Source organism: Panicum hallii, chromosome 7, assembly GCF_002211085.1.
Source record: "Panicum hallii strain FIL2 chromosome 7, PHallii_v3.1, whole genome shotgun sequence".
Classification (NCBI taxonomy): Eukaryota; Viridiplantae; Streptophyta; class Magnoliopsida; order Poales; family Poaceae; genus Panicum; species Panicum hallii.
In genome coordinates, this window is record NC_038048.1 from 32,520,527 (window position 1) to 32,548,218 (window position 27,692).

General features: G+C 45.7%; 5 protein-coding genes across 12 annotated transcripts; 4 read left to right on the forward strand and 1 right to left on the reverse strand.

Moving 5' to 3' along the window:
• Nucleotides 1-465: 465 nt before the first annotated feature.
• On the forward strand, nucleotides 466-5,594 carry LOC112899385 (putative disease resistance RPP13-like protein 1). 3 transcript variants are annotated; one of them, XM_025967834.1, is made up of 6 exons: nucleotides 466-603; nucleotides 1,174-1,219; nucleotides 1,592-2,019; nucleotides 2,633-2,727; nucleotides 3,486-3,587; nucleotides 3,686-5,594. In XM_025967834.1, exons 2-6 carry the CDS (start codon nucleotides 1,179-1,181, stop codon nucleotides 5,273-5,275), a joined length of 2,256 nt encoding a protein of 751 aa, XP_025823619.1. In that variant the 5' UTR covers nucleotides 466-603; nucleotides 1,174-1,178; the 3' UTR covers nucleotides 5,276-5,594. The 3 variants fall into 3 exon arrangements, with proteins under 3 accessions (XP_025823619.1, XP_025823618.1, XP_025823616.1); XM_025967833.1 differs by lacking the exon at nucleotides 466-603 and adding an exon at nucleotides 610-956 and having other exon boundaries at nucleotides 1,587-2,019; XM_025967831.1 differs by lacking the exon at nucleotides 466-603 and adding an exon at nucleotides 610-956.
• Nucleotides 2,735-26,940, forward strand: LOC112899383 (disease resistance protein RGA2-like). 5 transcript variants are annotated; one of them, XM_025967826.1, is made up of 10 exons: nucleotides 18,737-18,896; nucleotides 19,724-19,849; nucleotides 19,934-20,049; nucleotides 20,540-20,628; nucleotides 20,846-20,891; nucleotides 21,259-21,691; nucleotides 22,305-22,399; nucleotides 23,157-23,258; nucleotides 23,357-25,770; nucleotides 25,969-26,940. In XM_025967826.1, exons 1-9 carry the CDS (start codon nucleotides 18,887-18,889, stop codon nucleotides 25,766-25,768), a joined length of 3,429 nt encoding a protein of 1,142 aa, XP_025823611.1. In that variant the 5' UTR covers nucleotides 18,737-18,886; the 3' UTR covers nucleotides 25,769-25,770; nucleotides 25,969-26,940. The 5 variants fall into 5 exon arrangements, with proteins under 5 accessions (XP_025823615.1, XP_025823614.1, XP_025823611.1 ...); XM_025967825.1 differs by having other exon boundaries at nucleotides 18,738-18,896; nucleotides 25,896-26,940; XM_025967829.1 differs by lacking the exons at nucleotides 18,737-18,896; nucleotides 19,724-19,849; nucleotides 19,934-20,049 and adding an exon at nucleotides 3,228-3,244 and having other exon boundaries at nucleotides 20,580-20,628; nucleotides 23,357-26,940.
• On the reverse strand, nucleotides 5,614-6,663 carry LOC112900656 (uncharacterized mitochondrial protein AtMg00810-like). The gene has a single exon (XM_025969489.1). The coding sequence runs from the start codon at nucleotides 6,661-6,663 to the stop codon at nucleotides 5,614-5,616; it is 1,050 nt and encodes a 349-aa protein (XP_025825274.1).
• On the forward strand, nucleotides 11,521-13,500 carry LOC112900658 (putative disease resistance protein RGA1). The gene is made up of 2 exons (XM_025969490.1): nucleotides 11,521-11,686; nucleotides 12,573-13,500. The coding sequence occupies exons 1-2, from the start codon at nucleotides 11,521-11,523 to the stop codon at nucleotides 13,271-13,273; spliced, it is 867 nt and encodes a 288-aa protein (XP_025825275.1). The 3' UTR covers nucleotides 13,274-13,500.
• On the forward strand, nucleotides 15,568-18,458 carry LOC112899386. 2 transcript variants are annotated; one of them, XM_025967835.1, is made up of 3 exons: nucleotides 15,568-17,389; nucleotides 17,472-17,590; nucleotides 17,949-18,458. In XM_025967835.1, exon 1 carries the CDS (start codon nucleotides 16,183-16,185, stop codon nucleotides 17,209-17,211), a length of 1,029 nt encoding a protein of 342 aa, XP_025823620.1. In that variant the 5' UTR covers nucleotides 15,568-16,182; the 3' UTR covers nucleotides 17,212-17,389; nucleotides 17,472-17,590; nucleotides 17,949-18,458. The 2 variants fall into 2 exon arrangements, with proteins under 2 accessions (XP_025823620.1, XP_025823621.1); XM_025967836.1 differs by having other exon boundaries at nucleotides 18,010-18,458.
• Nucleotides 26,941-27,692: the final 752 nt, after the last annotated feature.

Below are 27,692 nucleotides of genomic sequence, written 5' to 3' on the forward strand. Positions count from 1 at the left end.
TCGATCCAATTACCTAGAAAATGCAAAACTTTCATCCCTGATAATCACACAAGCAGCAGATTGGAAATGTTTCCATGTATTCCTGCATTTCTTTTTAGGTCCTTGCAAAACAAACTTTTCAAAATATGCACTAAAAAGGATGACATGTTGACAAGCTTGCTATATTTATTTATTTTTTCTCGAATGCGTAGGAGAACTGCGCATCAATATATTAAGAAGAAGAAGAAGAAGAGGGGGGGGGGGGGGGTTAAGACCCCCAATACAAAAAAAAACTACAGGGTTAGAGGGCCTGTAGCACGCCTTGAAACACACTAATAGCTAAATTTGATGAAAGGGGAAGTAATTGTGTTAACTCTTGTACCAGATTGAACTCTGTCAGGACTATAATTGATTCCAACTTTTTGTGTAGAGCTTGGAAGGTCATCAAATAGTTGGCTTGAGACAGGCACTCTTTTCGGAGGTTTTCATGAACCAAAAACGTGGACAAAATATCTAATGAAAAATGTGGTCACGAGGCAAGGGCTGGACACATATACGTGGAGCTTCACCTCCACGTTAACTGAGGAAGATTCTTTTGATCCCCATAAATATTCATATAGACAGGTAAGAGTAAGTGGTATAAAAGTTTCAGTTTATTTATTTGGCAGCAGGAAAAATCTTGTGCATTGAGAGAATATATCGTGTAATCGTCAAGAGCGGTTTTGATATCCCCGCTGTATTAAACTTCGACAGATTCTAGTGAAGAAAGTGTATCGGCAAGGCCATGAGGGGGTCCTTTTTTTTTTCTATTTTGAAATCCTGGGTTCGAACCATGGTTAGCTGCAAAGTGTATTATTGGCAAGGCCACGAGGGGGCCCTTTTTTTTCTTTTCTTTTTTGAAATCCTGGGTTGGAACCCTGATCGGCTGGTGAGCAAAATCCATGTTTCCAGAGGCGGTGTTTCTGGATGTTGGAACCGTAAGATAATCTTTCCATTCAGTTAGCTCAAAACTTGTGAAATTGATATCTATGGCCATCTAAGTTGTATGTGGTCACTGGAGTCGCAATTGTGCAGAGTTTCTGTGTGTAATTTGTTACTTTTATAGTATATGTATTGGATTGTTTGCAAACATCTATCTGCGGAAGAAAGCACTGATTACAAATTTTATTTGACACGTATTCTCTATATTCGCAGTGCATATGAGCACATTGTGCTGGTACAGTATAGAGAGGTGGCTGAGGTATGTAACATTAAAGCATTCCCATGCTATACTTTTGTGCATTTTTTTCTGGTGTTGTTTAACATGATCATCTACTCTGCAAATAAATACTGACAGGACAGACTCAAACGACTTATTTAGCTCTTTTTGAACAGAAAATGCCACTTACCAGAATTGGTTCATGCCTTTCATTAATTGTTATGCTTTAGAAATTACAGAAAATAGTTTCATTCCATTCCAAATAAATTTGTAAAAATTTAAGACTATGTTTAGTATGAATTAGATCTACTCTCAATCACTTGTACTATAAGAGATTCTTTGGTTTTATGGAGGAACTCTTTCCATAATTAATGATGTGTGTGAAAATTCGTGTTTCTCCCTTTCCCAGGGCAGATATTATTCATCACAGCTGTCGAATGGGCCACCAGAATCTCTTTCATCTTTGGGATATCCACATGCCATCTATGGAAACCAATATCTCAGCTCTACTTCTGGCACTAGTGAGGGCAGTGAATCCCATCAGAGCTATTCTAATTTGAGTTCTGTAACTGAAGTAAGTTCCTATTCTGGTAACAAAGAGTACAACAAAGATGGTGGCAGTTTACTAAGCATACCAGATCTTGGACAGACTTGTCTGGAACAAACTACAGAAGTTTATCGGGCTGATAATGATAATTCAAAAAATAAGTCTGGGCTTAATGTGGCTTTGAAGAAGATAGATGAGCAGTTAAGTTTGGGTGACGATGAAGATGACTATATTTACACAAATCAAGTTCAGCCTTTGGGATTCGCTACAAATATTGAGTCTACAGATAAGAAGGGTAATCACATAAGCAGCTAACTAGAAAAATACTTTCATCATTCCTGCATTTCTTATTAGGTCCATAGGAAGAAAAAATCAAAAATGTTTTCCGCTTTCTAATTGTACATACATAAGAAAATTTATAAAAAGGATGAAAATGTTGACAGGCTAATTATGTGTATAATTTAGGACATCTTTCTAATGCCTAAATTTGTTGGAAAAAGAATAGTGCTAACTATTATACTAGAGTGAACTCTGTCAGAACTAGGCTGGAGTCAACTTTTTTCATAGTTAAAGTTTCTTTCTTTTCCTTTTCTCTACGGGGCCTATCGCAACCTGTCCTGCGATAGTGTAATGTCCTGCTACAAAAAAAATTTTTTTTGGGCAAACCAATGTGTGCTTTTTATGTTGAGCACATGTATCGCTGGATTTAAAGTCTCTCAATACATTCCACTGTAATTAGGGAAAATGAACATTTCTGACATTTCAGTACATGCAAATTTCCTGTTGATGCCCAAGTGGTGTGCCAGCTTGTGGCCTTTTGGCACACTTTGATAGAAACCATCATATTGTTAGGGTATCTGAACTAACTGATAGTTTAATGTTAACACTTCTTTCGCTGCCTTATTCAGATGACAACCAAATAGGTTTAGGCAGGAATATAGCACCATCATGGGAAGATGTGTTGCACTCCAGTTCAGGCTTGCCAACTCCATCTATATACCAGGTGAGGAAATTGTAACTTCAGATTCTTCTTCTTCTTCTTTGTAGAACATTTTACCCTCATTCAATTCACTACTCTTTGGGAACATTTGATGTTGAAATGCATTCGATATTTATTTGTAATTTGGTGTTTGGGGATAATCTTCATGCTACTACAAACATCTTCCACGTTAGCTGAGGAAGATTCTTTTGATCCCCATAAATATTCATATAGACAGGTAAGAGTAAGTAGTATAAAAGTTTCAGTTTATTTATTTGGCAGCAGGAAAAATCTTGTGCATTGAGAGAATATATCGTGTAATCGTCAAGAGCGGTTTTGATATCCCCGCTGTATTAAACTTCGACAGATTCTAGTGAAGAAAGTGTATCGGCAAGGCCATGAGGGGGTCCTTTTTTTTTCTTTTTTGAAATCCTGGGTTCGAACCATGGTTAGCTGCAAAGTGTATTATTGGCAAGGCCACGAGGGGGCCCTTTTTTTTCTTTTCTTTTTTGAAATCCTGGGTTGGAACCCTGATCGGCTGGTACCACAACTGGGTAGTGGGTACCGAACCACCTTATTAGCACTACTCATGTGTTTCCTTACACGTTTTACCTAGGAGGCTAAGTTTGATTTTATGTGTTAAATACCAAACTAAATTACATTACCTTAGGTTGTCAATGCTATATTTCAATGAAGTAGTTGAGCTTCTGTAGATGCAATCCATGCTTCTGTCTAGAACAGCCAAATCTGGGCTAATAGTCCAGTTCCCTTAATTTCCTCAGGTTGAGAAATCGCAGTCTAGTTTTTATGAGGATTTACAGGCATGGTTTGCCATGGAAAATCGGTTCGGAGAAGGCCTAGGCCACCATGCATGCATGCAACAGGTACTTATTTTCTCCAGAAAGCATGTTTGCCACTACTGTGATTGTCGTGTCTCCCCGTCCTTCAGTTGATTTCTTTGATCACTCCTTCACTATTGTAGGTTGGTCCTAAACTTCTTGGTAGAAATGATATGAGGCAAATGATTATGGAAAAATTATTATTGGATAGAAATGGTGGACGTAACTGTACTGTAATTTGCATAAATGCTGGGAGTGGTCATGGCAAGACTTCACTGCTCCATGCCCTTTACAATGACCAAGTATTGACTGATACTTTTGACAAAAGCATATGGATACAACTTTCTGCTAAATCAGACATGTTAATGCTATTTAAGAAGATTGTTGAGGTTGCCATGAATGACCATTGCAGCATTGCGAACCTCGGGTGTCTTCAAGAAATGGTTAAGGAAGAAATTTCAGATAAGAAATTCTTGCTTTTCTTGGATGATGCAGATATAGAGGACCGGCAATTTTGGAGTACTGTATTAGAGGTTTTTAATGCCGGTGCCAAAGGAAGTGCTGTTATCATGGCTACAATGAGTGATACCGTTTCTACTTTTAGAGATGTGGCAACACACTTCCTTTTGTTAAATCCTTTATCTGAAGAAAGCAATCTGATGCTTCTCCAACAATGTGCTGCTGTGGGCACTGATATCCAGAGCAATCCTGATTTACTGATGGTTGCTCACAGGATCATTTCCAGGTTTGGAGGTAATCCTCTGTACTTGAAGGCTATTGGTGGTCTTCTATGCCATGCAGACAGTTCATTAGAAATCGATAAGTTTGAAGGAAATGGTATGCCTTTACAGCTTTGCCACGATGTTTTGCCTATCCATCTGAAGAAGTGCCTCGCATTCTGTTCTTTGTTCCCCCATGGTTACATATTTCATAAACATCACATGGTCCCCCAATGGATATCTCATGGTTGTGTTAGGCCTGCTGAAGGTTGTGAACTCGAAGATGCCGGAATTGGATATTTCAACGAATTGTTGTGCAGATCCTTCTTTCAATATTCACCTGTTCACAATGACAGGTTTGTGATGCATGAGATTATATACAAGGTGGTAGAGTCTGTCTCTCTTGACAAATATTTCAAGTCTGAGGACCCCACAAGCAGCATACCAGAAAATATTCTTCATTTGTCACTTGTTTCCTCTCAATTCCAGACTATTGAACTGATGTACAGAACAGAAGAGTTGAAGGTTTTGCAGACATTCCTGGTGGTGCAACCTGAGCGGCAACCGTGCAAGATTTCTTTCCCCACCTTAAAACTTGTCGGTTTAGATGATTTCTTTCTGAAGTTCACATCCTTAGAGACGCTGGATTTGAGCCATACTGACACTGAAGAGCTTCCAGGGTCCATTGTTGGCCTGAGAAACCTGCAGTACTTATCTGTCAACAGCACAAGCATCAGGGCTCTTCCATCTGAGCTCTGCTGCCTCAGCAATCTCCAGACACTGGAAGCAAAAGACTGCCGCTTCCTCACTGAATTACCTGGGGACACAAAGAAGCTGATTAAGCTGCGCCATCTTGATGTGACCAAAGATCTGGGCTACGTTCAATTGCCATATGGAGTAGCACAGCTGACTGAGCTCCGGACACTGCCAGTCTTCCATGCAAGCAGTGACCCGTCGCACTGCTGTGTCAGTGAGCTGGGAAACTTGCACAATCTGAGGGGTTGCTTTTGTTAGTATCGAAATTCTTACTCTTATCGAGAGGATGGCACTGCGAGTTGGGGCAATTTTCTGGTTTACTTCTCACGCAATGCAATGCCAACCTGAGGGGTTGGGGATACATATTTATAGCTGGCCAAGACAGCCAAGCATATGCCAAGATGCTAGTCTAAGATGCTAGTCCAAAAGTTAGTGATGCTCAGTCTAAGATGTTGTCCTAAAAGCTAGTCTAAGATGCTGTCCTACATGCTGTCCTAGAAGTTTAGTTTAAGATGCTGTTCTAGTTGTGGCAGCAAGACCATCATGCCGAGGACCATAAAGACCAACAGTACAAAGACTTATTCCATCGTTCCCCCCTAAGTCTTGTGCGTCGTCTTGTGGGAAAGTTGGACCATCCCGGTCCGGGAACAAAGCTCAAGGAATTTGATCCTCCCAAGGGGCTTGGTGAGCAGGTCCGCAAGCTGGTACTTGGTGTTGATGTAGCTTGCCTTGATACTCTCTTCCTCCAAGCAGCCTCGGATGAAGTGGTACCTCACCCGAATATGCTTGCTCCGTTCATGGAAAATGGGGTTCTTTGTCAGGGCAAGAGCGGACTTGCTGTCCACCCTGAGCTCCACCGCTCCAGTGTCTCTGCCGAGAAGACCATCAAGCAGTCGAGCGAGCCAGAGCGCCAGAGTCGAAGCGGTGGAGGCCGCTATGTACTCGGCCTCGCAGCTGGACAGAGCCACCACCTGCTGCTTGACAGACTGCCAGCTAATGAGGCACTTGCCGAGGAAGAAGAGGGTCCCGCTCGTGCTCTTGCTGGTGTCGATGTTGCCGGCGTGGTCGCTATCGCTGTACCCGACGAAGTGTGCCTCCCCAGGACACCTCGGGTAGTAGAGACCATGGTCGAGAGTCCCTGTAACGTAGCGGATGATCCTCTTCACAGCCTGCTGGTGCTCTGTCGTCGGTCGCTGCATGAACCGACTAACGTAGCCGACGGAGAATGCCAAGTCCGGCCGTGTGTGGGCGAGGTAGCGAAGGCTCCCCACAAGACGCCGATATTGCGTAGCGTCCACCTTCTCCGTCGTGCTGTCGCGGCTCAACTTCAGCCTCTCCTCCATCGGAGTGAGAGCTGGGTTGCAGTCGGTGAGCCCAGCCAGCTCAACGACGTGCTTGGCATAGGCGGTCTGTCGAAGCGTGATTCCGGAGTCGTCCTGGTGCACCTCGATCCCCAGGTAGAAGGAGAGAGGTCCTAGGTCACTCATCTGGAAGGTGGCCTTCATCTCTTCCTTGAACGCCGCCACCTCCGCATCCTTGGTACCGGTGATCACCAAGTCGTCGCCATAGACACCCACTAGCAGGGCGTCTCCTCCATTGCCCCACCGGTAGATGGCTGCCTCGTGCGGGCTTTGCTCGAAGCCCATCGCTTTGAGCGTGGAATCCAACTTGGCATTCCACGCCCTCGGTGCCTACCGCAAGCCATAGAGGGCCTTGCGTAGGCGTAGCACTTTGCCCTCCTTGTCTGGGATCGCAAACCCCGGCAGCTGGTGCACGTAGACCTATTCCTTCAAGTCGTCGTTAAGAAACGCCAACTTGACGTCCATGTGATGAACTCGCCAGCCTTCCTGGGCAGCCAGCGCAAGGAGGAGTCGCACGGACTCCATCCGTGCCACAAGGGCGAAGGCATCGTCAAAGTCGATCCCCTCCCGCTGCACGAAACCGCGTGCCACCAATCGAGCCTTGTGCTTGACGATGGCGCCGGCTTCATCCCTCTTTAGCTTGAACACCCACTTAAGGGTAATCGCGCGGTGATCACGAGGGAGGTCAGCAAGCTCCCAGGTGCGGTTCTTCTCTACCGCGTCCATCTCCGACTGCATCGCGGCACGCCATGCCGCGTATCTCTCGGCTTCTGCGAAAGACCGAGGCTCGCCGTCATCGGATGCGAGGTGCAACTGCGCCTTCAGATCGTGAGGTACCAGTTCCGGCACCAGTTGGTCGCCGATAAGGTCCTCCATCGTACGATACCGCAACGGTTCGCCGTCGTGGTACATGTCGATGCGCTCCTCGTCATGAGAGAGCGGAGTAGCGAACTCCACCGGGCTATGCTTGACACGAGCTGGTGTTGGAGTAGTCGTGCCCGGAGGGGTAGCTGGTGGTGCTGGAGTGCGCGGGATCGGCGGCGGTAGTGGTGTCGGCGAAGAGCTAGTCACAACCGGAGTCGTGGCTGGAGAGCGTGGCGCTGCCGAAGTAGCGAGCGACGGGATCGGTGGAGGCTCGGGGACTGGGGTAGGCACGCTCGGTGAAGAGGAGCTGCCTACTCCCCCAGCTCCCTCGAAGTGGACGTACTCGATAGTGAAGTCGTCATACATCGGAGTCGAGCCGTCTTCCGCCGCCTTGTCCCATGCCCATCCTCGCCCTTCGTTGAACACTACGTCGCGCACCATGCACACACGCTGTGTCACCGGGTCGAGAATGCGGTAGGCCTTCGAGCCCTCCGTGTAGCCGATGAACACCCCCGGAGTGCTCCTGTCGTCGAGCTTGCTGACGTGGCCAAGCTCCTTGGTGAATGCGAGGCAGCTGAAGACCCGCAGGTGGGAGACCGCTGGCTTGCGCCCATGCCAAGCCTCATACGATGTCCTGCCATTGAGAGACTTGGTAGGCGAGCGGTTGAGGATATAGACAGCCGTCACCACTGCCTCTCCCCAGAAAACAGCCGGCATCCCCCTCTGCTTGAGGAGGGCCCGAGCCATTCCCACAACCGTCTGGTTGCACCGCTCGACGACGTCGTTCTGCTGCGGGCTGTACGGCGCGGAGTAGTGGGCTAAATGCCCTCATCAGCGCGGTACGACGTGAATTCGGCCACCGTGAATTCGCCGCCATTGTCAGTGCGCAGTACGCGTAGCTTGCGGCCGCACTCCGTCTCCGTAGCAGCCTGTGCGCGCCTGATGGCGTCCGCAGCTTCTCCCTTGCTGCCGAGGACCATCACCCACATGTAGCGGGAGAGGTCGTCGACGAGCAGCAGGAAGTAACGTCGTCCTCCCGGTGTGGCCGGTGTAACCGGGCCACACAAGTCCCCATGCACGAGCTCGAGCCGCTCCTTGGCTCGGAAGCTCGTCTGCTGGGGAAAAGGGAGTCGCCTCTGCTTCGTCAACACGCAGACGTCGCAGAACTGCTCCACATGGTCGAGGCATGGCAGGCCTCGCACCATCTCCTTGGCACTGAGCCGCTTCAGGGCCTCGAAGTGAAGGTGCCCAAAGCGCTCGTGCCACCGCCACGCTTCGTCGTCCCGACAAGCAGCGAGGCAGAGGGGCTGTGCACCTGCACATTAAGGATGTAGAGTCGATTTGCGCCTCTGGTTACCTTGGCAAGAAGGCGACGATAGCGATCCCAAATCCTCAGGACTCCGTCCTTGATCTCCACGCGCGATCCGTTCTCATCCAGCTGTCCCAAGCTGATGATAGAGTTCCTCAACGCGGGGATGTAGTAGACTCCGGTGAGCAGCCTGTGCTCACCAGAGTCGGTGGTGAAGACGACGGAGCCGACACCCTTGATCTCCATGCCGGAGGCATCCCCAAACTTGACGGAGCCTCGGACGCTGGAGTCAAGCTCGGTGAAGAACTCCCGCCGTCCAGTCATGTGATGGGTGGCGCCGGTGTCGAGGCACCACCCGTCAGTCTTGTCGTTGTTGGAGGCGTCGCCGAGAAAGGCGTGTGCCCTCGGCTCGTCAAGGTGGAGGAGAGCCGCTGCGGCCGATGCCGCTGGAGGTAGCTCGATGCTTGCGTGTGCTAGGAGCAGAGCTGGCTCCTCCTCCTCCACCTGTGTGATGTGGGCCTGGCCGCGTCGTGGCTGTCGACAGTCCCTGGCCTAATGGCCAACCGTGCCGTAGTTGTGGCAGACGTCATCTCGTGCCGGCTTGTGCGCGCCGGTGGCGCCGCCCTGGGCACGTCCTCGCACCCCGGCCTGGGTGCCTCCGCGCAGCTTGCCACACCTGCGGCCGCCTGTCGAGGAGGAGGGGGGAACCCTCCACCCGTCACCCTGGCAGGCGTCCCACTGTTCCCGAGTGAGATGGAGCTTCCCGCCAATGGTGATAGGCCCCAAGAGAGGCTGCGGCTCATCGCTGTCGATGATCTTGAGGCGACCTATTGCCTCCTCGATCAACATCGTGGAGAGGTCCAGCAGAGACTCGATCGAGCGTGCGATCTGCTTATACTTCTCGGGGACGCAGCGAAAGAGCTTCTCAATAGCTCTCTCCTTGTCGTAGGTGTCGGCGCCGTACTGCACTATCTTCTGCAGTAGAGTGTTGAGGCGGAGAGCAAAGTCATCAACGTCCTCACCTGGCTTGAAGGCCAGATTCTCCCACTCCTTGCGAAGTGCCTGCAGTGTGGACTTGCAGGCGCGGTCGCTACCGATGCGTGCCATAGCGATGGCGTCCCAGGCCTCCTTGGCTGTCCGCTTCTTTGAAAGTGAGAACTGCATCTTGGGCGGGACTGCAGCAATGAGGGCATCCAGCGCCCGTCGATCCTCGTCACAGTCGACGTCGCCGTACAGAACTGCCTCCCACATGTGCCGCACCTGGAGCCTTACCCTCATCACCGCGGCCCACTTGACATAGTTGGTCTTGGTGAGGGTAGGCCACCCACCGCCGGGGCCAATGTCCCTGACAACAGCCTGGATCCTGTGGTGACCATGGCGCCGGTCCGGGGAGGGAGAGCCTCGTCGCTTGTAAGATCCGCGATCTCCGTCGACCCGGCTACCGCCGCCAGGAGCGCAGCTGCCGCGCGCGTGAAAGGACCAACACTAGGCCTAGAGGGGGGGGTGAATAGGCCTTGTTCAAATTTTTCTTGAAAATCTTGGCAGAAAAACGTCAGCAGCCGGATGATCCGGCTCAAGGTCGGATCTTCCGAGCGTCGGATGATCCGGCCTAAGGTCGGATCTTCCAGCCGGGAGAAAATAACCAACAACTAAATTCAAAATATACTTAACTTTTGACGATTCCCTTTGAATACAAAGTTGGTAAAAGGTATTGCAAAGCCTATGCAGGAATCCAATATACGAGATCTACACCTATCTAGTAGATCGGGTCGAAACAAGTTCAAGAACGATATGAACAACAATAAGTAAATGGAGACACAAGATTTAATCCGAAGTTCACTCCACAAAGGAGCTACGTCTCCATTGAGATGCTCACAGAGAGAGGGGCTGTCACTGGCCCCAAGTCTCTCACAATCAACCACAAAGGAGGATTGAGTTATTTACTATTGATCTCACAAAGAGAGGGGTAATACAAACTTCCGGGAGTTCAAACCACAAAGGAATGGGAGCTTACCGGCACCTCTAACCGTCTAGGAGCTAGGCTCTAAGAGTAACAAACGCAAATCGACGAATCAAAGGATGCTTCAAGTGCTTCTTGAGATGAACAAGTGAAAGCCCACGAAGTGCTCTCTTCCCACACCCCAAATCTCACTCCCTCTCAATCCCTAGGTGAATCCTTGCAAGAATTAAGCTCTTGGATGGAGGGGAGGGTTGAAATGAATGCTGTGGAAGTGTGTTAGGTCGTGGGAAGCAGCAGGAGTGAATGAGGGGGGTGAAAGGGTATAAATACCCCACCCACCTCAAGTGACCGCTATGTGTATTTCTGAGGGGTATCGGATCATCCGGTGTTAGTCCGGATCATCCGAGCAAGCAACAGAATAGGTCAAAATACACTATGCAACTCCCATGACCGGATCATCCAGCCTAGGATCGGATCATCTGACCTAGCACTCATTTAAGCACGAAAAGCTCTCCAGAATTCTCAGAGCCGGATCATCCGGCCATGTGGTCGGATCATCCGACAGGCGACAGAAGGTTTCAGGCTTAGAGGCCGGATCATCCGACCCAGGACAGAGGGGAACAGCCAGACAGACCGGATCATCCGGCTTGGGGCAGAGGAAAATTTGCTGGCAGGTCGAATCATCCGGCCTAGGGACGGATCATCCGTCCCAGATGAATTTAGAAGGTAGATTTTCTCAAGAAAGAATTTCATCTCAAACTGAAGCACTTTGACAACCTGGATCAATAGACAGCATCCCCCTTTATAGTACGGTGGTCCTATACTCAAATTCAAAACGAACATCTGAATTAAATCACCAGTGAACTCCACCACCATACATATTTGAATTGGGGACCTTCTTTTCATCTTCTTCTCAATTCTTTCATTTTATTCCTGCACATAACTTCATCAAAGCATCATATCCCAAATTGTGATTGTCAAGAATTACCAAAATCAATTAGGGGCCTAGATGCACTTTCAGCGCGTCCCTGCTAGAAGTGCCGCCGGCTCGTCCACGCCCGTCTGGGCTGCCGCCACCACGCCCGTGGGGGTGCGCGACTGCCCACTGCACCGCCCGCTCTCCCGCTGCTTCCCTCGCCTGCTTGAGTTCCACGTCGGTGTCATCGTCGGCAGAGGCAGAGCTGCTGATGCTACTGCCGAGTAGAGCCTTGAGCTCCACTGCCGCCGCACACGCTGCATCCGCCGCCGCCGTTGCTTCCACTTCCGCCCTTGCTGCTGCCAATTCTGCCGCCGCCAGCCTCGATGCCCTTCCACTGTCGCAGCGGTTTTTGCCGCCACTCGCTTGCGTTCCTCTGCCACGGCGAGCTCAGCCTCTTGCCGGTGCCGTGCGCTCGAGGCGACCGAGCGCTGAGGCTGTCCTTCGGACATGGCGCGCTAGTGGGGGGCTGCTGCGTGGGGAGAAGGCTGCCTCAGACGAGCTGCGTCTGCACAGGAGAACAGGGGTGAGCAGGGACAGCCGGTGTTCCTGCTCCCGGCTGAGGACTAAGGGAGGTGTGGGAAGGAGACGAGCACGAGATGTTTAAGGTACATGATAGAAAGGTTCTGATACCAGTTGTTAATATCGAAACTCTTACTCTCATCGAGAGGATGGCACTGGGAGTTGGGGCAATTTTCTGGTTTACTTCTCACACAATGCAATGCCAACCTAAGAAGTTGGGGATACATATTTATAGCTGGCCAAGACAACCAAACATATATCAAGATGTTATTCTAAGATGCTAGTCTAAAAGCTAGTGATGCTTAGTCTAAAATACTATCTTAGATGCTGTCATAAAAGCTAGTCTAAGATGCTCTCCTAAAAGTTTAGTTTAAGATGCTGTTCTAGTTAGGCCAGCAAGACCCCATGCCGAGGACCACAAAGACCAATCGTACAAAGACTTATCCCATCAGCCTTCAGCTTTCAGGACTTGAAAGTGTCAAAACTGGCAGCAAGGCGCAGGAGGCTAACCTGAAGGATAAGTATCACCTAAAGGATTTGACACTGCAACGTTGATGATGAAGACGATGACGAGGACACTGAAGATGTGGCTGAGCAGGTCCTTGAAAGCCTCCAGCCGCACACCAACCTCCAAGAGCTCACAATTAGAGGCTACGAAGGTAGCGCGTTTCCAGATTGGATGCAGGGTTCTTCTTCTCTACCTAGTTTGGTCACGCTGACACTCGATGGCTGCTGCAACTGCACCCGATTCCCCACCATCGCCCAGCTGCCATCACTCAAGTTCCTGAGCGTACGGAAGATGTACGACGTGAAGAGGCTAACCAGCAACACACATGGCACGACCAAGTTCCCATCTCTGGAGCTGCTAAACCTGTGGGAGATGTACGGTCTAGAAGAGTTGTTCGAAGCATCCGAAGGCGACTGCCCTCGCCTGCGCAAAGTCTGCATCAGCAGGTGCCCGGACCTGAAGAGGCTGCCCTGTGCCCCTTCTTTGACCGAGCTCGTTCTCCACTGCGGCCACCAGCTCCCCGACATCCCGGAGCTCGCGTCCCTGGTGTCGCTGAAAATCGAAGGCTTCCACGGTGTCAAGTCGTTCAGCCTGCCGGCGTCCGCAGCGCTGCCGATGCTCAAGAAGCTGGAGATCAGGTCCTGCAAGGAGCTCTCGTCAGTGGAGGGGCCGTCGGCGCTGACCACCGTTCAGAGGCTTAAGGTAGCAGGGTGTCCCAAGCTTGTCCTGCCAAGAGCTGATAGCCTGAGATCCTGAAGGTAACAACCGGTATTCAGTTCCTTCATCAGTAGAAAAGTTCGGTGCTCGTTTCCATTTTCTTTTGGATTATACGGCAGTGTCCTGCACTGTTGATGTGGTGATTGATATGACAAATCTGTTCCAGCAAAAGAAGTGTAACAAAAAACTAAAAACAATGACCATTGTAAGGTTTGTGATGGACTTTCCAAGTCTTATTATGCCAAATATAAAATTATATGTACTAATATAGGACCTACATGATCTTGGCCCCCCAGCTCCATGGGCCCCCGGCGGTCGCACTGCCTGCCCCCGTTAGAGCCGGCCCTTAATGGAGCCTTCCCCTTACTATCGTAATACTACTAAAATGTAGAGCTTTGAGCCTTCTTCGGTCATTCTTAGTGTAAAGTTTTATTGTACAGCGTCATGTCATCTAAGGATATTTGAGTAGATGAATGAAACTAGATCTCACAATGTAAAAATTTGATTTCACGATTTCATATGGTACCATATCATTTAAATGCTGCATTTAAGTGACTAATGTGAGTGGATAAAATGTGTGGAGATGAAACAAATTTTTCTTTAATGGAAGTTTCAAACAGTTTCAAGGTATTGGTAACCGTATATGACGAGTTTATCATGATGAAACTGTTACCGTCTCTCGTCAAAAATATCGTGTCATATCATTTAATTTGCTGATATGGCATCTTCTTAAATATAAATGAAACTTCCAAATGGCCATAGGTATAAATATATATCTGGAGATGATAAATTGAAGTTCAGCGTAGAATAATAACTAGTATGTGAACATCGCGAATCTCAGAAAAGACGCCCAAGTGTTCATTAGCAACTACACACGTCCCTACGGCAAGTCAGCAATTCACCTAACCCTCCTGCGCAAACAACAAACGATTGCTTTCGCGGTCAGGTGTGGACTGACCAATCCTGCTCCCAAAATGGTTTCCTGGCATCATCATCTCTCCCCCCAGTCCCAAGTCAAGCTATAAACAAAACCAGAACAAAAAAGGCAGAGGGAAAAAAGAATTCAAAGGCAGCAGTTTAACTGCTTAACTCATGTTTGCCTAGCTGCTCATGGCAATGAAAATTCCATGTGCACCTACACACTAATATTTTATCACAATTGTTTATCCTTACCACCAGCAGCGAGTTCTGTGGATGGACTAGACTCTACCCCCGGAGACAAAAGGCCCGTCGCTGTCTTGAACAATGTTCTAAATCTCCGGCTATAGCTGCCGCTATAGCTGGATTTAGCTGTTTGGAAGCAGCACAGCTAGGAGAATAGACTTTTAAAGCTAAGATTTGAAATGCGCTAATAGCTGAGCTTAGCTGGAGATTTCCGCTAAATGGGCCATGAAATAACGGCCGCTAAAGAAGCCTGCGCACTGAAAATCTGAAATTTGGGTGCGGCCCAAATTTTACCCGGCCCAAAAGTATTCGGTTAGCCTAACTGGCTAACCCTAGCGTGCTTTCCCCATCTGTTACCTCTCTCCTGTCTCTCGTGCGTCTCATGGCGGCGGCGGCGGTGGATCTGGTTCCCTGAACTAGCCAGCAGCGCCCACGCCGAGCTCGCCGACGCCCGCGCGCAGCACGCACACCTCCTCAGCTCCTCGCCCTCCTCTGCATCGAGGTCGCCACTACGTTGGTGCCGGCCGCCTGCTACGTCGCCGTCGACGACTCCTCCTCGCAGCTCGCTGCCGCCGGCCGCCTGCTACGCCGCCGCCTGCAACGATGTCTCAGGCCGGCCAAGAGCAGGCAACACCAACAGGCATGTTTCTCCTCCTCTTCCTGGCATATTCAATTCCTGAAGTATAGAACTACAGATTCGTAGCTTTTGGTTTACACTTTACATATGTGTGGGTACTCAGTCCTTAGTTTCAGTCCTCGTAGAATCTGATAATGCAGTAGATGAGTGGTGGTATTTGGGTTCCAGAAATGAACAAGATGAAGCCTTTCCATCTCGTATTTGCCGAGTCATTTCCAACTGTCAAACGTGTATGTGTTTTGTGTGGTAATTCTAGAACAAACAGCAGCAGTTCTTTAAGATAAACGCTAACAGTTGCAGTTCTGCACATCTGAAACATATATTGCACATTCTGAACAATCTACTATGTGGACATTGCCTATAAAGCTCTGAATCTGAACTGGGTACTTATGATATTGGATAAGAAATTAAGCATCTAGAAGACTTGTACAGAGAATATATCCTCATTTTTCACTTTGCAATTAGTGAATTATATTGACATTGACATAAAAATAAACATGACTGAAATGTTGTATTTTGTGGATGTACAGGAAACCCATCAAGTGCAGCCTCTGCCTCAGTGACAAATTCAGCAAAATCACAAGTTGTTATTAACTCCGATGACCCTGCATGGGCACATTGTTATTACCCAGATGCATCTAAGAAGCATTGGTTGAAGTGCATGTACTGTGATAAGCTTTGCACTGCCGGGATTACAAGAATTAAGTATCATCTTGCTGGCATTAAAGGATTCAATGTTAAAAAGTGTTTACAAGTTCCAACTTCAGTGAAGGAAGAGATGTTTGCTTTGCTCACAAAGAAGGTAGAAGAAAAGGATCAGAAAGCCAAAGAAAAGCAAAGGGACAAAGATGAAGTTGATATAGATATCTTGGAAGATGAAAGCAATGGTGAAGAAGATTTTGATCAGGAAAATGAAGTTCTCGTACTGAAGCCAAAGCCAAGCAAAGCTGCTAGTAGCTCCAGATCGGTGGCAGGTGGTGGCCCTATTGAGAAGTACTGCAAGCCTCCTTCCATAGAGGAGTCTGTTCAAATGAACCTCAACAATAAGGTTTAAACAAAATTGACAACTTAGAAAAGAGAAGAGAGAAGGGATAGAGCTTGTGAGTACATATGCCAGTTTTTCTATGAAGCTAGCATTCCACACCACATGGTTACCCTACCTAGCTTTGCCCATATGCTTGAGGCCATTGGGCAGTTTGGCAGAGGTTTGAGAGGGCCTAGCCCTTATGAGATGGGTGGACCTTTCTTACAGAAAAGGAAGCAAAAGGTGCTAGATGGTTTTAAGAACCACAAGGAATCATGGGAGCTCACTGGATGTACAATTATGATAGATGCATGGACAGATAGAAAGGGAAGGGGTGTGATGAATTTAGTTGTGCATAGTGCTCATGGGGTTTGCTTCTTGGATTCAGTGGACTGCTCAGGTGAGAAGAAAGATGGAAAATATATATTTGAGCTTGTGGATAGATACATAGAAGATATTGGAGAGGAAAATGTTGTTCAAGTAGTGACTGATAATGCTAGTGTCAATACAACAGCAGCAAGCTTATTGACAGCAAAGAGGCCCTCAATATTTTGGAATGGATGTGCTGCTCATTGCCTAGATCTCATGCTAGAGGATATTGGAAAGCTTGGATCAGTTGAGGAAACTATTGCTAGTGCAAGACAAGTAACTGTGTTCTTGTATGCTCACACAAGGGTGTTGGATTTGATGAGACAATATTTTAAGAAAGATTTGGTTCGCTCTGGGGTTACTCGCTTTGCCGCTGCTTATTTGAATCTAAAAAGCTTGCTAGACAACAAGAAGGAATTGACAAGGTTGTTTAGATCAGACCAACTTAATGAGATGGGTTACTTGAAGAAGGCCAAGGGAAAGAAAGCCAACAAAGTGGTCAGATCTGAAAGCTTTTGGAAAAATGTTGATATTGCTGTTAATTTCTTTGAACCAATAGCTAATGTGCTGAGAAGAATGGATAGTGATATCCCGGCAATGGGCTTCTTCCATGGATTAATGGTTGAGGTAAAGAAAGAAATTTCTGAGAGGTTTGATAATGATGAGAGTCGCTTCAAAGTTGTTTGGGATATCATCGATAAAAAGTGGGACAACAAGCTCAAAACTCCACTACATTTGGCTGGTTACTATTTGAATCCTTACTTCTATTACCCCAGGAAGTAAGAGATTGAGCATGATGGATCCTTTAGAGCTGGTGTGATTGAATGCATTACAAAGCTGGTTGAGAATGAAGAAACTCAGGACAATATAATTGAAGAGCTCAACACATACCAGGATCAGCAAGGGACATTTGGTCATAAAATTGCCGTAAGGCAAAGGAGAAACAAGAATTTTAATCCAGGTGAATCTAATATGAGTATATGTCATGATGAATATGAGTTATTTGTTGCCAGCTATGTGTAACTCTTATTAACTTTTTTCAGCAAAGTGGTGGCTAAACCATGGCACAAGCACACCAAATCTAAGGAAGTTGGCATCAAGAATTCTGAATTTGACCTGCAGTTCATCAGCTTGTGAGAGGAATTGGTCTGTTTTTAAACAGGTACTTATCAGCTTATTTATAGATACTTTATTCTGAACTTTCTTGATCATAGTTAGTATAAAAGCAATCAGTTTTAAGTGTGCTTTAAACTTTTGTTCTGTACAGCTAGATAAATACATCTATGACATGTTTCACTGAGACCTTTGTAAATACATGTACAGTTAGATAAATACATCTAGATGTTTCAGTCATAAATTGTTTTCAATCAATAAACACTTTTGTTATTCTAATATCAGCAAGCTTAGCTCTCCAATTGCCATCCCTATGTATCAGTATCACATAAGTGTTAAAAAATCTGCAGCCTTTGCTCTCCAATGCTGTCATTACAATTTGCAAATTTTCTACTTTCAACCTATAGGTTCATACAAAGAAGCGCAATAGATTACATCATGATAGGATGAGAGATCTTTTTTTTGAAGTTCAACTCCAAACTAAGGAACAAGAGGGAGAGCAAAGGCAAAGATCCTTTGGAGAGAGAATTAGATGATGCTGTGGGTGATAATGAAAATGAATTCATTACTGGTATTGTGCAAGATGGACCATCGCAAGTAGATTCAACACATCTTGTGCCATCGCAAGTAGAATCAACACAACAAGCACAAGTATAGGAAAAAAGGAAGAGGAATGTGCTCCCTAAGAAGAAGAGGAAACTTAGGAGCCTCCAATCTTTGCTGCGTGATGCTCCGGCTGAGCAGTCCTCATCTGACTCCGAAGATGGTGGAGATATTCTAATGGAATCCTCTGAATCCGGAAAGTCTCCTTGTACCACTGATAGTGATGACTGATGAGTAGATGTTGAAAATTGTATCAGCTGTATTGTACTATTTTTTAATCGGTGAAGTACTAAAGTTGTGATCTTGAAGCTTAATATTTAGTCTTGTATAAACTATGGCAAGGCTGCATGGTTGATTAGCTAATTAGCTTATCATTTATATTAAAATTTTTACTCTATTCTATACAGAACCGCTAAAAGGCTTAGTTGCTGCTATAGCCAGCTATAGCTGGTTGTAGCTGTTCAAAAACTGAACCGCTAAAGCCCTTAGCCGGAGATTTAGAACGTTGGTCTTGAATTGCAGAAGCAACCAACCCGGCTGATCCGTTCGGTCACCATTTCGCCTCTCTCGCGGCCTGCTTCTCCTCCGGAGTATCCGTGGATTCAGCTCGTGTGAAAGGGGCTTTCAGAGCTTTGGTTGATTGCTAGGGGGCCATTTCTTGGGGCTTCCGAGTCTTGGGCACCCCACCTCTTCCTTCCCCTTCCATGGGAGCTTCGAAGCTGCTGGATCTCTGCAAGTGACCATGAGTCAGAGTGAGTGTTTTCCTCTTGATTTATCATCATTTATTTGGTGGTTCTTTGATTGGCGAGGCCAAGGCTTTAGCTTTGCTTGCCGGGAGTTGACCTGGGTGGGGGCGAGTAGCGGTTCTTGGCTGTGCGCCCTCGATTCCTTCCGATGCTGTTAAGGGACTAATAACAGGATGCCATCTCTGCCGAGTCTGCGTGGAATATTTGTCTATTGGTTGATTGTTTTTCCCTGCAAATTGGATTCTTATGGCCTTCTGTTCCTGCGGTGATTGATCGAATAAGGTGTTTATCAGCCTCTTTTCAAGCCAAGGAATAAATTTTTCGATTGGGTATGAGGCAGGAACCACTGTTACAGGTGTATGAAAGGAGCGGATATTCTCAAGATTATTTGGTCAGTTTGGAGCAGCTCGTGTTCCATTCCAATCAACTGGGGCTCGAATTCGTCGTTTAGCTTTTGGTACAACTGCAATAAATTTTTGGAAGCATAAAGACGTACCTTTTTGGGGATTGTCTTGTATTTTGCACCATATGAAATGAGTAAATCTTGGCAAGTTTTATGGTTCTGTTGGGGTTTTGACCCCCTGCTGAGAAATCAGTATATTTCTTACACAAGCTTGAATCCTTTAAGTGAATTGGGATTTTTTTTTCTTTTCTTAAACTTATATATATATGATATATTTGCGCTGAGGAGAGAATGATTGCTCCAGCTAATGATAACCAATGATGAATTATATGACAGTTTTACAACTTTATCATGGTCCTGTGGGGTTTAGCACAAATTAACTAGTACTATACCTTATTGTCTTATCTTTTTGTCCTTTTCCTGCCTTTAGGTTTTGACATCAACGAGCTTCGTGAGGAAGCAAGGACTAGGTGGTTAAAGCCTTCTGAAGTATACTATATCCTGCAGAATCACAAGAGGTTCCCGATCACCCATGAGGCACCGAAGAAGCCACCCAGTATAGCCGCATTCCCTTAAATGGAGAAATTTTCTCTTGTATAATTGTTCCGGTTCCTTGACAGCATTTTTGTTTGTTCTACAGGTGGTTCACTATTCCTTTACAATCGACGTGTGCATCGGTTTTTCCGAAGAGATGGCCACACATGGCGGAGAAAGAAGGATGGAAGAACTGTTAGGGAGGCTCATGAACGCTTGAAGGTTTATTTCCTGTTTTCTCAATCATTTAGTTCAATGGTTGCTGTTAACTTTTATCTAGTCAATATTAAAACACACACAGTTCAATCAAAGCATCTTGTCAAGACTTTGGAAGGGTGTTACTCTAAGATATTTAATATGACAAAATCATTTATCATGCCAATCGCATCAACTATATTACATTTAGTTGCTCCTATCGTGAATTTGTTAACAAGCACATCAGAGTGCGCGCACATTTAATTACTGCATAATGGTCCATTGGATTCCTAGTATGGATATTTATCAAGCCTCCTCTTCAACTTGAACATTTTTCTTGATATCTCAGAGTATGCATAACAAACTAGTGGTGTCTTCAAATGTTTAATATGAACATTTGGTTCACTCAAAACGAAGGCGGTACCTTTATCTCCCTAGTTTGTTATGGATCCATAAATCAAGGAGGTTATTGATCAGCGTCCTCTGCCTCAGATACGACATTTTCTCATCATTGCAGGTTGGAAATGTCGATGCTCTGTGTTGCTATTATGCTCATGGTGAGCAAAATCCATGTTTCCAGAGGCGGTGTTTCTGGATGTTGGAACCGTAAGATAATCTTTCCATTCAGTTAGCTCAAAACTTGTGAAATTGATATCTATGGCCATCTAAGTTGTATGTGGTCACTGGAGTCGCAATTGTGCAGAGTTTCTGTGTGTAATTTGTTACTTTTATAGTATATGTATTGGATTGTTTGCAAACATCTATCTGCGGAAGAAAGCACTGATTACAAATTTTATTTGACACGTATTCTCTATATTCGCAGTGCATATGAGCACATTGTGCTGGTACAGTATAGAGAGGTGGCTGAGGTATGTAACATTAAAGCATTCCCATGCTATACTTTTGTGCATTTTTTTCTGGTGTTGTTTAACATGATCATCTACTCTGCAAATAAATACTGACAGGACAGACTCAAACGACTTATTTAGCTCTTTTTGAACAGAAAATGCCACTTACCAGAATTGGTTCATGCCTTTCATTAATTGTTATGCTTTAGAAATTACAGAAAATAGTTTCATTCCATTCCAAATAAATTTGTAAAAATTTAAGACTATGTTTAGTATGAATTAGATCTACTCTCAATCACTTGTACTATAAGAGATTCTTTGGTTTTATGGAGGAACTCTTTCCATAATTAATGATGTGTGTGAAAATTCGTGTTTCTCCCTTTCCCAGGGCAGATATTATTCATCACAGCTGTCGAATGGGCCACCAGAATCTCTTTCATCTTTGGGATATCCACATGCCATCTATGGAAACCAATATCTCAGCTCTACTTCTGGCACTAGTGAGGGCAGTGAATCCCATCAGAGCTATTCTAATTTGAGTTCTGTAACTGAAGTAAGTTCCTATTCTGGTAACAAAGAGTACAACAAAGATGGTGGCAGTTTACTAAGCATACCAGAGCTTGGACAGACTTGTCTGGAACAAACTACAGAAGTTTATCGGGCTGATAATGATAATTCAAAAAATAAGTCTGGGCTTAATGTGGCTTTGAAGAAGATAGCTGAGCAGTTAAGTTTGGGTGACGATGAAGATGACTATATTTACACAAATCAAGTTCAGCCTTTGGGATTCGCTACAAATATTGAGGCTACAGATAAGAAGGGTAATCACATAAGCAGCTAACTAGAAAAATACTTTCATCATTCCTGCATTTCTTATTAGGTCCATAGGAAGAAAAAATCAAAAATGTTTTCCGCTTTCTAATTGTACATACATAAGAAAATTTATAAAAAGGATGAAAATGTTGACAGGCTAATTATGTGTATAATTTAGGACATCTTTCTAATGCCTAAATTTGTTGGAAAAAGAATAGTGCTAACTATTATACTAGAGTGAACTCTGTCAGAACTAGGCTGGAGTCAACTTTTTTCATAGTTAAAGTTTCTTTCTTTTCCTTTTCTCTACGGGGCCTATCGCAACCTGTCCTGCGATAGTGTAATGTGCTGCTACAAAATATTTTTTTTTGGGCAAACCAATGTGTGCTTTTTATGTTGAGCATATGTATTTGCTGGATTTAAAGTCTCTCAATACATTCCACTGTAATTAGGGAAAATGAACATTTCTGACATTTCAGTACATGCAAATTTCCTGTTGATGCCCAAGTGGTGTGCCAGCTTGTGGCCTTTTGGCACACTTTGATAGAAACCATCATATTGTTAGGGTATCTGAACTAACTGATAGTTTAATGTTAACACTTCTTTCGCTGCCTTATTCAGATGACAACCAAATAGGTTTAGGCAGGAATATAGCACCATCATGGGAAGATGTGTTGCACTCCAGTTCAGGCTTGCCAACTCCATCTATATACCAGGTGAGGAAATTGTAACTTCAGATTCTTCTTCTTCTTCTTTGTAGAACATTTTACCCTCATTCAATTCACTACTCTTTGGGAACATTTGATGTTGAAATGCATTCGATATTTATTTGTAATTTGGTGTTTGGGGATAATCTTCATGCTACTACAAACATCTTCCACGTTAGCTGAGGAAGATTCTTTTGATCCCCATAAATATTCATATAGACAGGTAAGAGTAAGTAGTATAAAAGTTTCAGTTTATTTATTTGGCAGCAGGAAAAATCTTGTGCATTGAGAGAATATATCGTGTAATCGTCAAGAGCGGTTTTGATATCCCCGCTGTATTAAACTTCGACAGATTCTAGTGAAGAAAGTGTATCGGCAAGGCCATGAGGGGGTCCTTTTTTTTCTTTTTTGAAATCCTGGGTTCGAACCATGGTTAGCTGCAAAGTGTATTATTGGCAAGGCCACGAGGGGGCCCTTTTTTTTCTTTTCTTTTTTGAAATCCTGGGTTGGAACCCTGATCGGCTGGTACCACAACTGGGTAGTGGGTACCGAACCACCTTATTAGCACTACTCATGCGTTTCCTTACACGTTTTACCTAGGAGGCTAAGTTTGATTTTATATGTTAAATACCAAACTAAATTACATTACCTTAGGTTGTCAATGCTATATTTCAATGAAGTAGTTGAGCTTCTGTAGATGCAATCCATGCTTCTGTCTAGAACAGCCAAATCTGGGCTAATAGTCCAGTTCCCTTAATTTCCTCAGGTTGAGAAATCGCAGTCTAGTTTTTATGAGGATTTACAGGCATGGTTTGCCATGGAAAATCGGTTCGGAGAAGGCCTAGGCCACCATGCATGCATGCAACAGGTACTTATTTTCTCCAGAAAGCATGTTTGCCACTACTGTGATTGTCGTGTCTCCCCGTCCTTCAGTTGATTTCTTTGATCACTCCTTCACTATTGTAGGTTGGTCCTAAACTTCTTGGTAGAAATGATATGAGGCAAATGATTATGGAAAAATTATTATTGGATAGAAATGGTGGACGTAACTGTACTGTAATTTGCATAAATGCTGGGAGTGGTCATGGCAAGACTTCACTGCTCCATGCCCTTTACAATGACCAAGTATTGACTGATACTTTTGACAAAAGCATATGGATACAACTTTCTGCTAAATCAGACATGTTAATGCTATTTAAGAAGATTGTTGAGGTTGCCATGAATGACCATTGCAGCATTGCGAACCTCGGGTGTCTTCAAGAAATGGTTAAGGAAGAAATTTCAGATAAGAAATTCTTGCTTTTCTTGGATGATGCAGATATAGAGGACCGGCAATTTTGGAGTACTGTATTAGAGGTTTTTAATGCCGGTGCCAAAGGAAGTGCTGTTATCATGGCTACAATGAGTGATACTGTTTCTACTTTTAGAGATGTGGCAACACACTTCCTTTTGTTAAATCCTTTATCTGAAGAAAGCAATCTGATGCTTCTCCAACAATGTGCTGCTGTGGGCACTGATATCCAGAGCAATCCTGATTTACTGATGGTTGCTCACAGGATCATTTCCAGGTTTGGAGGTAATCCTCTGTACTTGAAGGCTATTGGTGGTCTTCTATGCCATGCAGACAGTTCATTAGAAATCGATAAGTTTGAAGGAAATGGTATGCCTTTACAGCTTTGCCACGATGTTTTGCCTATCCATCTGAAGAAGTGCCTCGCATTCTGTTCTTTGTTCCCCCATGGTTACATATTTCATAAACATCACATGGTCCCCCAATGGATATCTCATGGTTGTGTTAGGCCTGCTGAAGGTTGTGAACTCGAAGATGCCGGAATTGGATATTTCAACGAATTGTTGTGCAGATCCTTCTTTCAATATTCACCTGTTCACAATGACAGGTTTGTGATGCATGAGATTATATACAAGGTGGTAGAGTCTGTCTCTCTTGACAAATATTTCAAGTCTGAGGATCCCACAAGCAGCATACCAGAAAATATTCTTCATTTGTCACTTGTTTCCTCTCAATTCCAGACTATTGAACTGATGTACAGAACAGAAGAGTTGAAGGTTTTGCAGACATTCCTGGTGGTGCAACCTGAGTGGCAACCGTGCAAGATTTCTTTCCCCACCTTAAAACTTGTCGGTTTAGATGATTTCTTTCTGAAGTTCACATCCTTAGAGACGCTGGATTTGAGCCATACTGACACTGAAGAGCTTCCAGGGTCCATTGTTGGCCTGAGAAACCTGCAGTACTTATCTGTCAACAGCACAAGCATCAGGGCTCTTCCATCTGAGCTCTGCTGCCTCAGCAATCTCCAGACACTGGAAGCAAAAGACTGCCGCTTCCTCACTGAATTACCTGGGGACACAAAGAAGCTGATTAAGCTGCGCCATCTTGATGTGACCAAAGATCTGGGCTACGTTCAATTGCCACATGGAGTAGCACAGCTGACTGAGCTCCGGACACTGCCAGTCTTCCATGCAAGCAGTGACCCGTCGCACTGCTGTGTCAGTGAGCTGGGAAACTTGCACAATCTGAGGGGTTGCCTTCAGCTTTCAGGACTTGAAAGTGTCAAAACTGGCAGCAAGGCCCAGGAGGCTAACCTGAAGGATAAGTATCACCTAAAGGATTTGACACTGCAATGGCACGGTGGTGGCATCAACGTTGATGATGAAGACGATGACGAAGACACTGAAGATGTGGCTGAGCAGGTCCTTGAAAGCCTCCAGCCGCACACCAACCTTCAAGAGCTCACAATTAGAGGCTACGAAGGTAGCGCGTTTCCAGATTGGATGCAGGGTTCTTCTTCTCTACCTAGTTTGGTCACGCTGACACTCGATGGCTGCTGCAACTGCACCCGATTCCCCACCATCGCCCAGCTGCCATCACTCAAGTTCCTGAGCGTACGGAAGATGTACGACGTGAAGAGGCTAACCAGCAACACACATGGCACGACCAAGTTCCCATCTCTGGAGCTGCTAAACCTGTGGGAGATGTACGGTCTAGAAGAGCTGTTCGAGGCATCCGAAGGCGACTGCCCTCGCCTGCGCAAAGTCTGCATCAGCAGGTGCCCGGACCTGAAGAGGCTGCCCTGTGCCCCTTCTTTGACCGAGCTCGTTCTCCACTGCGGCCACCAGCTCCCCGACATCCCGGAGCTCGCGTCCCTGGTGTCGCTGAAAATCGAAGGCTTCCACGGTGTCAAGTCGTTCAGCCTGCCGGCATCCGCAGCGCTGCCGATGCTCAAGAAGCTGGAGATCAGGTCCTGCAAGGAGCTCTCGTCGGTGGAGGGGCCGTCGGCGCTGACCACCGTTCAGAGGCTTAAGGTAGCAGGGTGTCCCAAGCTTGTCCTGCCAAGAGCTGATAGCCTGAGAACCTGAAGGTAACAACTGGTATTCAGTTCCTTCATCAGTAGAAAAGTTCGGTGCTCGTTTCCATTTTCTTTTGGTTTATACGGCAGTTTCCTGCACTGTTGATGTGGTGATTGATATGACAAATCTGTTCCAGCAAAAGAAGTGTTATCGGCCTAGTTGCTCATCAATTGGCCATGCCTCCTGAGTTCTGGACTGACTGATTGCAGGAGCCACTAGCAATCTGTGAGTTCGTCGAGGGGACAATTGGTACCCTCCAGAGTCCAGAGTCCAGAGTCCAGAGTCCAGAGTCATGAGCCACGTCTGGTGAAGAAGATCCGATGGCCTCTCGCACGTTCATTCCCTTTTGCCGCATGGATGAAATCAGCAACAAGACCAGAAGGGAGCACGTGGTGAGACCCAGGGAGAGCGGCGTCGATCCTAAGCTACTACCAATGCGATTCTTTTTGACGAGATGACTTGTTCAGAGCCAGGAATCGCTTGGCAAGCACATCGCTGACCATGAATATCCCACTGAGCTATGCTGGAAGGCAAGCACGATCAGATTCAGAGGACGCCGCATGGTGGTGGTGCATCGTGCACGGGGACCCAAGATTCGTCGTCGGCCCACTCGCTCCATGTGGCCGGCAACCTTCTTGCTTTGTTCATGCCGAGTTTGTTAGTCCCCGTGGCAAGTGCGCCGGGGGCATGTGATCGGTCGAAGAACACATGCACCACCACGGGAAGATTTGAAAAGGTATTCCTTTCCTTCAGGTGGCACGTGCTCCCTGACGTTGTCCTTTGCTTGCGGCATGCTGTTGTTGTGCGGAAAATGGGAGGGAGGCAGGTCGCTGTGGTTGTCGTCATCCGGCAAGTCAGATGGGGAGATGGGGAAGAAAGCATTGCTGGACATGGCTTTCGGTTTCAGCGTCGGCGTCCACCTCTCCCTTTCGGAGTTATTCCTCTGTTGGTTAAGGGTGGAGAGACGCAGGGAATGGCGACTGCCATTAGATCTTGCAAGCCGGGAGAGCCGAGAGCCTGCTGGTTCATTTATCTTCGTGGTAAAGCAAGCTGATGCTCAGGTGGTGGTAAAAACGAGTGAATTTCGTGCATGATCGAACAGTAAATTCATTTTCCTTTTTGTTTGCGAACGATTGAGCAGTAAATTCATGCTAAAATTATGATGTCTTTGATTTCGTACGTATGGTTCAGTCAAGCTACTGAATGTCTTTTTCCTCGTTACTGCCCTGACACGACCCAGTACAATAGTGCATGGCATGGCACCCCGGCGTGTTGGAGAAAAAAAAATACTGCCTACTATTGTCCGTTAGACTTTTTCAATGATAAGTTTTGACGTATTCTTCTAAGGTCGTAGTATGATTCATTTTAGGAAAAAATGTGTTATATTGGCGACGCCTAAACCACTTTTTTTTTTTTGCAACAAATGGAGGTGAGGTATTAAATAGTTTATAGAAAAATAGAAGAACAGAAAGAGAAGAACAGGTCTGCGCGTGTAACTGGAGGCACTACTACATTCTGGCTTGTTCTTGAAGGTTAGGCTTTGACAACTATATATGTTCATATATAGACAAAATTACACAAAACCTATGTTCTGCATATGTAAGAATGAATTTCGAATATTTAATATACTTATATGGTAATCTTTATACAAAACATACTTATATTTTGTCCAAGTGTTCGTCAAAGTAAAGAAGCTTGACTTTTTCAAAGTAAAAGACATGCTATTTTTCAACATGTAGAAGAACCATTTTAATTCAAGTATCATAAGATCTCTACTACATGCTGTCAGCTTTCCTAGGATTTCCGAATGCTTCTTTTTCACTGAAAATAATTGTTCTAGACGCTGCATGGGGAACATTCTGAAGTAAAGTAGTCTGTTTGTTTTCAGGGCATATTAGGATCTAAAAATATTTCTAAATTCTCATCAGTTAAA